Source organism: Rissa tridactyla, chromosome 2 (assembly GCF_028500815.1).
Source record: "Rissa tridactyla isolate bRisTri1 chromosome 2, bRisTri1.patW.cur.20221130, whole genome shotgun sequence".
In the NCBI taxonomy this organism is placed as follows: domain Eukaryota; kingdom Metazoa; phylum Chordata; class Aves; order Charadriiformes; family Laridae; genus Rissa; species Rissa tridactyla.
The window spans coordinates 161,804,162-161,816,481 of NC_071467.1; the positions used below are offsets into that span (position 1 = coordinate 161,804,162).

General features: G+C 39.4%; 2 protein-coding genes across 2 annotated transcripts in view; one reads left to right on the top strand and one right to left on the bottom strand.

Annotated features, from left to right (window-relative positions):
* The window catches only part of LOC128906005 (sodium channel protein type 5 subunit alpha-like), a 43,566-nt gene extending 43,006 nt beyond the window's left edge, over positions 1 to 560 (bottom strand). The window contains exon 1 of the mRNA XM_054192785.1: positions 538 to 560. Coding sequence (XP_054048760.1) covers positions 538 to 560 — 23 coding nt within the window. The remainder of the gene's footprint in view (positions 1 to 537) is intronic.
* A 10,389-nt stretch (positions 561 to 10,949) lies between these two features.
* Positions 10,950 to 12,320, top strand: part of WDR48 (WD repeat domain 48) — a 29,778-nt gene continuing 28,407 nt past the window's right edge. Inside the window, exon 1 of the mRNA XM_054191761.1 lies at positions 10,950 to 11,035. Within this exon, the coding sequence (XP_054047736.1) occupies positions 10,988 to 11,035 (48 nt within the window). The 5' untranslated portion in view covers positions 10,950 to 10,987. The remainder of the gene's footprint in view (positions 11,036 to 12,320) is intronic.

A 12,320-nucleotide genomic window follows, 5' to 3' on the forward strand; every position in this document is an offset into this window, starting at 1 on the left:
TCTCTTCATCTGCACTGAGAAAAAACGACAAAGCAGCTCACAGCAACACCTTATGAAATAAACTAGGAATTCTCTCTTTTCTGTGTTGTACAATACCTTGGAGAAAGCTACTCCAATCACCTACTAAGTTTCAATAGAGAGAAATTACTTCTGTCCTCTGATCCCTATTTGCTTCTATTTAACTACCAATAATTATCAACAGATTTAACAGATTGTACTTTGTACAATCAAACTTGGACAATTTATTGGACTACTGTTGTTTCTAAAATATATTTCTTCCACCTAGCACTTTTTCCCCCACTCTCTGTTTCCCACTTCCTTCCCCCCCTGCCCCAACAAAAACTTTGTGTTTGGATATCTACCAGTGTGTGTAGGAGTTGTTAGGTTCTTCTTTTTTTTTTTAACAGGTAATACAAAAAATTATTCACAATAGCAATATAATATAATAAAATCTATTCACTCATTATCTCCAAATCAGAAATGTACGCAACAGGCTAGACTGTGCATTATTTAAACATCCTGAAAATAATCACTCACTAGCATTTTTGTGAGAAAAACATTCCAGATTTGTGTAGCTAAAGAAACTCCACTGTCTCGAGGTAAGTATAACTCAGATTAGACAGTACTAAAGCCAATTTGAGGAGTACTGTGCATAAGCCGATATAACAAAACAAGACAAAAAAGCCATCAGCAATTAATATGAGAAACATATTAACGTTTAGTAAAATGTTATACTGCCACACGTAAACTAAAGGAAGAGCTGCGTGTTTACAGCAATATAGTAGTTGTACATTAAAGGCACATTTTCTTATGTACATGCTACCTGTACCTAAAATAAAACCACATCTAAGACTTAAAAGCATGCATGTTCATATTTTTTACGTAAATATATACACATATATACATATATCCCTGAATAATTTGATCACACACACATAGATTTAAGTTAAGAAAATTAGCAATTGAAATTTCTCATAGTATTTAGCAAAACCAAAATACTTACAACGTCCTTTTCAAGATAAAAAACCCAATTTCACACTGATTTCTTTAGGTAATTTCAGCTAGCTTGTATCTTCAAAGAGACAGAAAGTCTTCATTTTCTCACCTTCACCATTCCATTCAAAAGAACATCCTATCTCCCTAGCTAGCTCCCATGCGGAAAGTTTTCTTTTGTATTGGGATGCCTGGGGGAGGGATGGAGGGAGGAGCTTGGTTTCTCTTCTGACAGCAATAAATGAAATTTTGTGATCTCACTGGAAACACTGTAAAAAAGGAAAAAGTGCGTGGGTGATACTTTTGAAGAATAGTGACCTAAATATTAATCATTTATTTTCTTTCTGTTGAAATCATAGTGACATTTATTAAAAGCAAAGAGTTCTTTTGTTCAGTTGGAAATATATATGTAAAAACCTATGAAAGCAAAAGCTGTTGTGCGTCATATATCATTCTCAGGTTTTAACAGCATGAACTTTCCAGCACACATTAAAGATTGGCACAAATTTTGCCCTTTATTAAAAGCTTTTGGTTAGAAAATCGGGTTACATATTACTGTTTTTCATTCCTTAATTTCTATTTTTTTATTATTCCCAAGCTATGATGCATGTTCATTGTACCTTATAAAAACATCTCAAACATACTTTCTCATATATAGAAGATCAGAGCCCAATATACATTCAATATCACATTATGCCATAACTTCTGTTAAAACAGCCAAACCTTGTTTCAGCAAAATAAGACCCACAACATTTGCCCTCATATCTGAAATTGCTTATATTTATTTAAATTAAAGTTGTGTATAAAGCCTCCTAGCAACAGGTATTGGATAGTAGCAGGTATAAATTAACGGTAAGCCCTACTGCTATAGTTATTTCTCTTACAGCTACAATTTTTTTCTCTTTACTAGGTAGATTCTAAATCTTTCCTATCATCTTTCCTGATGATAAGAGCGTTACTATGAGTTTTGCTGGAAGAATTGTACTGAAGGAACTACGCTGTCCTTAAAAGCCCGGCAGCCCTAATGCATGTAAACAGAAAAACAACGGTGATCAAACACTTTGCTTGATAGGTATCATCAGCAAAGGAAACAACTAAAGAAGGTTTTAAAGAAATAAAGACGCTAAGTGTTCTGTGCTGCAAATAACAATAAGCCATTTTAAGTTCCAGTGTAAGTTATTTTTCCAGAAAGTAATAGTCTGTTCTTGAGACAAGTTCAATTAAGAGAGCAGAATTTTAAAGATCAGTAAAGCATCATTCTATAATGGCATTATATCTGCTACAGTCAAAAGAAGCCACATTTATCATGCTGCACCAGCTGATATCACTAAATACAAAAAAAGATCCTCACCCTGGACGTATTTTTTCTGCTGTATCTTCTTCATCAATCTGTCCCTGTCAAAAATGGGGCAGAGGGAATAAAGGCAGAACTCAAAGGAGCGAAGAGTTGCACTCCTCCTGCCCTTATTGCATGCTGTAATATCTATAATCAGAAAAGAGGAAGGCACGGAAAACAACAAGATTTTTATCTGTAGCTGTTAAAAGAAAGCCTTCAGACTTGCAGCTAAGAGCAAAACATTTAAACAAGTAACTTTTCTCGTGTTACTACGTAAAATTTACTTTCCCCTATTAGGAAAGCAGTTTCTTACAGGGGGGAGAGAGGGCAGGAAACGAGCTTCATAGTAAGAACATTGTTTTCTTCCCAGTTTCATTCATTATTCCTCAATATAATAAAGAAAAAAAAGGCTGAAGTTTAGCAACAAAAAGATAATGTTCATTATTGAAATGACTAACTCTGTAAGTCACCATGTTCTTGACATGGATCTGTCTCTTCCATTAACTGCAAAGGATAACACTCTTTTTTTTTCCTTTTTATTGCCAGAGCCCAAGAAAAATATTTTTTTCTTGGTAGCATTAGTGCACCACCATTAGTCTAATGACTAAGAGTGTGCAGAAGTCACGACCTGAAAAAAGATTTTTGCATAATTAAATGTATCTTGTGACTGTGCCATAACTCTAAACATTAGATGCTGCTTTAAATTACAGATTAGATAAATACAGTCATTAAACATATCAAGGCTTTTGACAGTTCATGCACATTCCCTGACCCTCTTATCCTCAAATTCCATCTAGCCGCCACATCTGCTCGCTTCTATCTACTGAAAAATACTCTGTGGTATAATCCTAGAAATCTGTGTCTCCTGTATTCAGTGGGATAATAGACACGCAATGCATTTTGCGCTTCTCTCTTAGAAGGAGAAGGCTTCATACAAGGTTTTTCTTCCTATTTTTCCCACTTATAGGAATGAGACTGCAAATTCAGCACAATTTCCCTCCTTTTCCTATCTGATGGGACCTTCCCTCAATAGCTTATGGCCAGGGACCCCCTACTATACATAAGAAGTCTGAAATTCAGATCACTGAAAACCTAATCCTTCTCACTACACTCCCCTTTGAGATCCATCTCTACCTTTAAGATACTATGTCTATAATTGGTTAAAATGACAAGATGGACACAAGATACAAGATGGATACAAGAGGGAATGGAATTTAAAATTCAAAAAAATAAGTCACTATCGTCAACTGATGTATCTGTACACCTAATTCTGAAAGTTGTATACTGGTGTATTCGACAGCTTCTCTATTGATTATCCACACAACACCAATGCACAGAAAGTTTGAGTTAAAAAAGTGTTTTACAGAGAGAAAACAAACACATTTATCAAAAATTCAATGCAAAAATCCACATCACTTTAGTTACACACTAAAAACACCACGTAACTTCAACCATAACAGTTGGAAGGCAAATTACTCGAGCCCGAGAAAGACATTCCATATTTCCCAGAAATGGATCCTGCAAAATAATGTCATCCAATACATAACTAGATCGTAGCATCCACTGATGAAGAACTCTATTGAATTTGATATAAAGTATCTTTTGACTGTTTTAATTTAGTTTAAGGTTTTCCCAGAGACAAATCACAACTGCTAATTATGGTGCTTATTGCACCTTCTGGTTATGGTTCCCTGCTCATTAGTTGACACGAGTGAGTCTGAGACAAATATGATGATGCCGATGATCCTCCATTAGAATCAGCAAACACAAACCACTGTTTCACACAGAAAACCCCACAAAACACAGAAAATTCAGCTGTGCACACAACAGCAAATAGGTATGAACACAGACATCAAAATACTCTTCTGAAGGCAAAATCTCAGTCTCTGGAGAGCAGGAAATGGAAACCATGTCAGATGGAGCACAGGTATACTGTATTTTTTGTTTCTTTAAAGACAGCAACACCACAGGAATAGAGCATGCCTCTTTTGCGCATAATAAGAATAAACACAAATCATAATCATAGCAAAAAGCTGATAATAACAGAAAACAGCTGTTATTTTTGCCTCCCTACTACATGCAATGAAAAAAAAAGTTTTCCAAGTAAATTTAGAGTTAAAAATAAAGAGTTCCTCCTCATTAATGCAACTTTCTGAAATTTGGTAAACCTGCGTAAGTGATATCAAAGCAGACAGAATTTCTCAACAGAAAATCCTAGTTTTTCTATGTTAAGAGTCTGATTTTTTCTTAAGCCCTCAAATCTGCACGCTGCCCTGGATCAACAGTGCTATATACAGTCTTTTCAGAGTGCGAACCACACGGTTTCCTTGCCTCTGCTCGAAACAAAATTATCACTGACCAGCGCTGGGGAAAGCTGTTCTGCTTTTGGTGTAACAGCTCCCCAGCTGACTTTTTGTGGGGCAGCCACATGACAACATGGAACACACAGAGGTAATTGCACAAATACTGTCCCCCTGGTGACTGCATTTGACAAGACACTGATGCCAAATAGAACAAAAAATAAGTACACTTTCTGTTTTGTCTATAGATCTTCAGCATCTTTATGGGAAACAGGCTTGTGTGTTTAAAAGGAAGACAAGCTGATCAAAACCATCTTGGTTATGTCTTTCAGGTAAATATCTTTGAAATATGTGGTCCAGGATAAAACAGTCAGCAAATTCAGCGATGGTTTCCATCGTACTCAATCATTCAAATAAGAAGCGGAGACCTGACTCGATCACATCACAAGGACTTAGAGGTGAATAAAAGCTTTAATAGTTGATGGCTCTTATCCAAAAAAAGCAAGCTGAAGTTTAAAGTAGTAAAACGTGGAGCAAAAAAAGGGCACATGTGTTTAACATGATGGACAACTAAGTACCAAAACAACTTGTTAACACTTGTGGCCTTCTCAAATACTCAAAATCATTACTGTTTGATTGCATTAGACCTTCATTTTCTAATCCCCACCTAGCTCTATATACAGCTTGAGAACTGACAGCAGATTTTCATAGGACGATATTTCTTTATAACACGTACTTGGAGTGGTATAACAGTTATCAACCCTGATGCTTACAGCTCGTAAATGATATTGCTCACAAATTTACTTAATGGAGGCAGTTCGTTGCTCAGCAATAACATTTCATACTCCTTGGTAATTCAAGCATTTGCATCGGATACGCTTGCAATGAAAAGTATCTGCAGAGATTTCTGTTTATTACAGCTGCAACTTCGAAGAATTTGTTATTCTCCCTCCTGTCTGGAACACAAACTGGCATACAGAGACAGGCGTGCCCACAATTTGGGAAATTCTATAACCTCTGATGTATCACATTAAGAGCTACCTCTAAATAATTCACAGACATTTATTACTACGCAAACACAAATGCATCCTTCATGGGCTGAATTAATTCAGCTGTTGGCCAGAAGCTTCAGGATTCTCCTTAATTTCAACACCTAGATGAGATTCCAGGAATGTCTCTTACAAAATATCACATCCCCAAAGCAAAAGCAATATAGGATAGCAGGAGAAAAGAAAAGTAATGGGGAAATACACCTTCTTTGCTATACTTGACATGCAGAATAACTAAATATTACATACACAATAAAACGAAAATGAACACGCACACAGAGAAACTATTACGTTATACAAAATATCTAAAGGCATGAGTCTGTCACAGAAAAAAGGAGGGGCTCTGGCTAATAGGTACCTCTGAGATAAACTAAAGATGTAGCCCAATCCCTCTTAGAAAAGAATCTAATGGTGTAGAGTACATGACATATTTATCAAGATAATAATTTATATGATTGGCATTTCTCTTCTGTTATGCCGCACATTGAAATAAGAAATCACACAGACGTGAAATATGGTATTTGGTAAATAGCTAATTGGCTTTACAGAACAACAGGAAATAGCTTTTATGGTAAGTACACATTAAACGCATTGTTGCACAAAGTAGCTTTCTGCCTAATGACCTAATGTACACTGAATAAGTCTGAAAATTAGCTCAGTGCTTGAAGTTCAACATATTCCATCTGTTTCTTCTTAGCATTCTGACTGTTAGTATTTTTGAAGCATCTTGTATTTCACAAAAGTAAGCTGCTAAGGGCATGCAGAATATTGCTACTACAATCTCCGAAAGATTTCCGGCATTTCTGATGCAATTTGCTAACACTATTGCTAACACAAGATGCTATTCTTGAAACCTCACCTTTTATTGCATGGCTCCAAACACAACCATAAAATGACAAACGCAAGACCTCTAGCAAAGACTGAGACATTTGGTTTCAAACCCATTTCGTACTGTAGCTCCCTCTAAGATTAAAGTCTAAACTTCAACAAGTCAAGAATGCAACTCGTAAAAATTACGTAATACCAAACAGCTTTGTAAATTGAAAACAAACAAACCATATATGCTAGTGAACTAGAAGGCAATAGTCAGTAGTTGGATTAATGCGAGAAAGCAAATTTAAAACAAAGTTAAGGCTGAAATAATAATTTATGTCCTTATGTCCTTTCTCCAAAGCCTCCAAAGGATTTCAGCTCTGTCCATCCCTCCTCCCTAGCTAGCTGGGGCTGGAAAACTTAGTTTCTTCCGTTGCTTCCAGTTGCCATCACACTGGTTCCATATGTCCTACTTATATTAAAAATGGTAGTCATTAAAATATACGCGTAGTCAGTGTTTTGCTACTGTACCTGCAGCACCCTTTGCTCATACATGGCCCAGTTGCGATACATGCCCAGATATGCCAACTGCCTTAGTGACTCAAGGAAGTCTCTCTCTCTCCTCTGTGCCAGTGAAGAAACTAACGCCTCATCCAGCAGTCAAAAACAGAGCGTCTGTAAACTCATTTGCAGTATTTTTCGTTAGATTCCTACAAATATTCCCTCATTGTAAACAGTGCAAGAAAAATAACGCAGGAAGTCTGGGAATCTGCCTGACTGTCATCTAAAATAACTTCATTCTGGATGATATTCTGCAACTTTTCAGGGGTTAATCCAGCAACAAGAGGCAGTTACAGACACACCACTTCCAGAGAACCACAGCAAAGACTGAGCTCATCGTACATTGTTCCGTGAATGTATTTTTGTGGCATTTACAGCAGATTTTGGACACAAAGGAGTCTAAAACAGTGGGTTGTACTACTTGAATGTCATGCTTATGCAGACACGTAGAATATGACATCCCACGAAAATTTAGTCACGGAATAAAATTAAATAGGATTTAAGATCACCAAGTTTCACATCCCATAAATACAGAGTAAACACAGTAATTTCAAGCAGTTGCATCTGACTCAGGCCCATAAATTATATATAGGCTACAATACTTTTGGATTCAAGATATGTAGAATCTACCATGTCCTTTGGGGATTTTTTTTCAGTGATTAGCTGGTCTTCAAATGCACGTCTTGCTATCTTGACTTTATGTAGCTCTTATCCCAACTGTAGAACATATCACAGCTTTTCCTGGAGGATTAAAGAGGCCTTTGTTTATGAAAAACATTTCCTACTTGTAGTTGTATAATTATATTTTTAAAAATGGTGTTGGAAGTGATATCCTGAAGCCAACTAGTTCACATTTTAGCCCAAAACAGCATCAACTCTGCTGATGTAATTCCTGGAGATATTTCTTTAGTCTCTTGTTAAAACAGATGGTGATTCCAAAACCTTCATATGCAATGTATTTTAGTGCTTCACTGTTCTCACTGACAAAAATGGGTTTTTTGTACTTCATCTGAATTTCATGAACTGCAATCTCAGCCTGTTACTTCTTGTTTCACTCATCACGGACACAAAGATGAGTTTGTGTCACTTTTCTTCTTAATTATTTGAAAACTACTACCATGTTTCCTTTCATCTTCTCTTCCATAGACAAAATCCATCTGAACTTTACATCGTAATTCACAATTTAGCCAAAGATGATTAGTTTTTCATGGAAATTGAAAAACAATCCTTAGACTCATATTTACACCACGTTCCTTCTCTTCCAAAAGCAAACAACTAACATTATAAACTAGATCACCTTACCACTTTGCTAAAATGACACAATCACGATGAAAGGCTGAGAGATTACCTGCATAACAAAGAAAATCTTGCCACCAATATTTTTTGCATAATATCGTATTCAGTTCAGGCTTCATAAGCATACACACAGAAAACAGAAAATGATCACTATTATAATATTCATATTGTTAGCACCCCGCACCTGAGTAAATATGATCTTTGTTGGATTAGGCAATCTCCAGAGATCCTTTCCAACCACAATGATTCTTTGACACAAAGGGATCACTGTACTTTTTTTTGTCCTTCACATAATGAATTGTTGATCTGAAAATTTGAAGAAACACCGTATTATAAATATTAATAGCAGTGACTATTCACAAAAAGCTCTTTGAAGCACAAAAAAAGAGGAAAAGCAATTTTTAAATTGCATAATAATGTAAAAAACATAGGTTCTCTGTCCATAAACAAAATCAATTTTAAATCAAATGTACAAAAGATTATGACTGCCCTTGAAGACACAACATTAACTTTACTAAATGAATAATCCATTGGTGATTATGGATAACAAAATGATGATTAGTGTTTATGAATGAAATTATTATTTCATTTTATGAAAGAATAACACAAAAATTATAAAAGGACTTCAATATCTTTAAGAGAAAGCAAGAAATTATTTCAAAGTATGCATGAAAATTACCGTGTTATGAAAAGAAGTCATCAGCCTCTTAATGGACTAATGCATACTGAAATGTAATAATGCACTTTGCTCAGTATTTACTTGCAGAGAAAACTTCACGCTGCCTCGTTCTTCTCCAGCCCGGAATCCAATAAAATTACATACTTTATGCATGACAGCATCTGAAACACTTCGACAATTACCATTACCCTGAGGCCAGTACACAACTAAACTCTGAACAAAAAAAGCCTTAATTTTATCCTTGAAAGAAAAATTTATTAAACAATAAACACATTTTACATTTGTCTTATGAGATGCCTTAAATCATATGCTTCCCACTGCTGTAATAAGATAAAACAATAGAAATACTGCAGTTAAGGAAGGTCTTTGGTCAAGGCAGATTTCATTTAAGAATCATACCCTCCACTTGCAATTGTGATGAGGACACCGTGCATTCAGCAATGCTAGAAAATGTGTTCTGTATCAAAATAAGCATTTAAATTAGCAGAAGTAATTGGCCATTATGTCTTCTACTTATGGTTGCAACTAGCATTAAGCAAGAATGTGAATACCGGAATGTATCTTTTTTTCCTTTTAAACATTTTTTTCCTCTCACAGTAACTTTTTTTCCCCGATAATTAACTATTAGCACCTTTACTGTTCTACCGTAATTAAGTAACCAGTGTAACAAAAGGGTGTGCCAAGAAGACAGTCCTGTACACAACTTCATACAGATCCTCACCCAGAACACAGTCACTGCAGCAGCTGAACATTGTTTGGATTAATGGTTACAATACCAGAGATATTTGGGAGCTGGAGCAGGGGGAAACCTTCTCTGGAAAACAGTATTGTAATAAGTAACTAAAGGTGATTTGCTGATCAAACAAGTTAAGCAAGAGGAACAAACCCATTGTGGCAGTCTTGAGAACTCCCTGTTTAACCAGAAGAGACATGTCCACAATGTTATCTTGCTACACCAACATGGGAACTCCTGTTTGACAAAAAGCTTAACCACAATGTTATCGGAATGTATTATTTTGAGCTGATTCTGTGACCGACATTTTATCTAAACTACCTCAAGCAAGAAGCTACAGAGGGGCGTACCGACGATGTCGAAACCGACCTCCGTGAAGATAAAAAGAGTTGCTCAGCTTGCTTGAATTTGCGAGCCTTTGGTGGAGCTGCGACTCCCCAGCCGCCCAGCGCTGCTTTTGCCTTCCTACCTCAATGAGTATTTATTGAATCTATTTTGGACTCGATTTATTTTAAATTCAACTATAGCAGTATTAAAGTTCATGCCATCATACACTACTTTTCAGGAACCCTTTTTCATTAATACTATTTTCCCCAATTACCTGGGGAAGGGAGTTGAGTATTTACTAATCTGCCCCGTGTGGCAGCCTCAAAGGGCAAGGCAGCATGTCACTTTTGCAGACCTGCACACCTCCACAGATGCTTTAAAAAGAAGAGGGTGAAACTAGGCACTACAAGGGCGTGTATAAACCCACCAGCACCTCAGAAGCACGTCACCATGCCTCAGCCTTTGAGCTGGCGCACCTCAGGGCTGGCTCCCAGCACCACCCTTGCCTCAGCCCTGAGGGGAGCTCTGCAGAAGGGACAAGTGACCTTGTCCTTCAAACCCCCCGGGGAAAAAGCATAGTCCCTAGGGCACCGCAAGGAGAGAAGACACCCCGCGAGCAGCAGCACGGGCAAAGAAATACGCCTTATCCTTTGAGCAGAACGGTTATGCGGACACCACTCTGCAGAAAAGACGCTCTGTGGAGAAAATGGCGGAGGCCGGGGGCAGGGCGGGAACTCTGGCCCCGCCCCCCGCCCGTTCCCATAGCAACGCCTCGTGCTGCGGCCGCCCCCGCCCCGCCTCCCTGCGCGGGCCGGCGGACGAGAACAGCGCGAGGGGGTGGGACTTCCGGGGCCCCGGCTCGCCCTCCTCGGAAATGACATCGGAGTGTCAACATGCAAGATGGCGGCGCATCATCGGCAGAACACGGCGGGGCGGCGGAAAGTGCAGGTGAGGGCGAGGCAGGGCCCAGCGTGGGGAGGCGGCGGGGCTGTGGTGCGGCCTGGCCCGACAGGAGGAGGTGGAGGAGGAGGAGGAGGTGGTGGTGGAGGTGGAGGAGGAGGAGGAGGAGGAGGAGGACGGGGACGGGTCGCGGTGGCGAGGCGGAGCGCGGCCCGGCAGAGGGGCGGTGGCGGGGGTGGGGTCAGCAGGCGTCGGGCAGGTGGTGGGGAGCGGCGGGAGGGCGCTGGGGCAGGGAGGGCGGCGGCGGCGGCGGCGGCGCTCAGCTGGGGGAGGGACAGGGATTGGGGGTCTCTATGGCAACGCGGTCGCCTCCTTCCCTCTCCAAACGACACTGGGGTGAAGGGGTTGGGCTCTGCTCCAGCTGACAGATGATGGGACAAGAGGAAATGGCCTCAAATTGCACCAGGGGTGGTTTAGATTAGACTCTAGGAAAAATTTCTTCACAGAAGGGGTTGTCAAACATTGGAAAAAGCTGCTAAGGGAAGTGGTTAAATCGCCACTGCTGGAAGCATGGGTAGAAACATGGGTAGACATGGTGCTGAGGGACATGGTTTAGTGGTGGTTTTGGCAGTGTTGGGTTAATGGTTGGACTAGATGATCTGAAATGTAGCTTCCAACCTAGAGGATTCTATGATTTCATGATTCTATGAAGAGGATACACCCCCTCACCCCCCCAGTGGTGCTCCCCCATCTTCACTAATGTCTGGGGAGGGCGTGAGTGGCTGCTGTAAGCACCATGGCCTGGCTGGATGAGGGAAAAGAGGTGCTGCTCGCTGCCAAATGGCGTCAGGTTCCCCAGCCTGGAGGAGGCAGGGCTGAACCTCTCCACCTGTCGGCCCTTTCCAACTCTGGTCAGTGTTCCTTAAAGGAAGACTGTGGCCTGGACAGTCTGGTGGGCGTAAACTTCCTCAGCTCCCCTGAGAGATGATCAGACCTGGTGGTGTGGGCTTGTATGTAGCTGTAAGTACACTGTTGTAGCCTTGGTGGAGACTGGAATTACCAAAGTGTGTGTAAAAAGTCAAGACCCTTTAACAGTAAAAGTCATGAAAATGGTTTTGTTATGGTTCTCAACTTTTTTTGTTCTTGTTTGTGATGATACTACCAGCAAACATTTTTACAGCTTTCACTATGGAAAAGATTTAATGCTTTATCAACGTGTAAAAGTGCCTGACTCTAGTGGCAAGTGAAGGTTTCAGCTGTATCCATCCACTGTGACCAAAAGAAACGATCAAAGGGCTGGAGAACCTCTCCTGTGAGGACAGGCTGAGAGAGT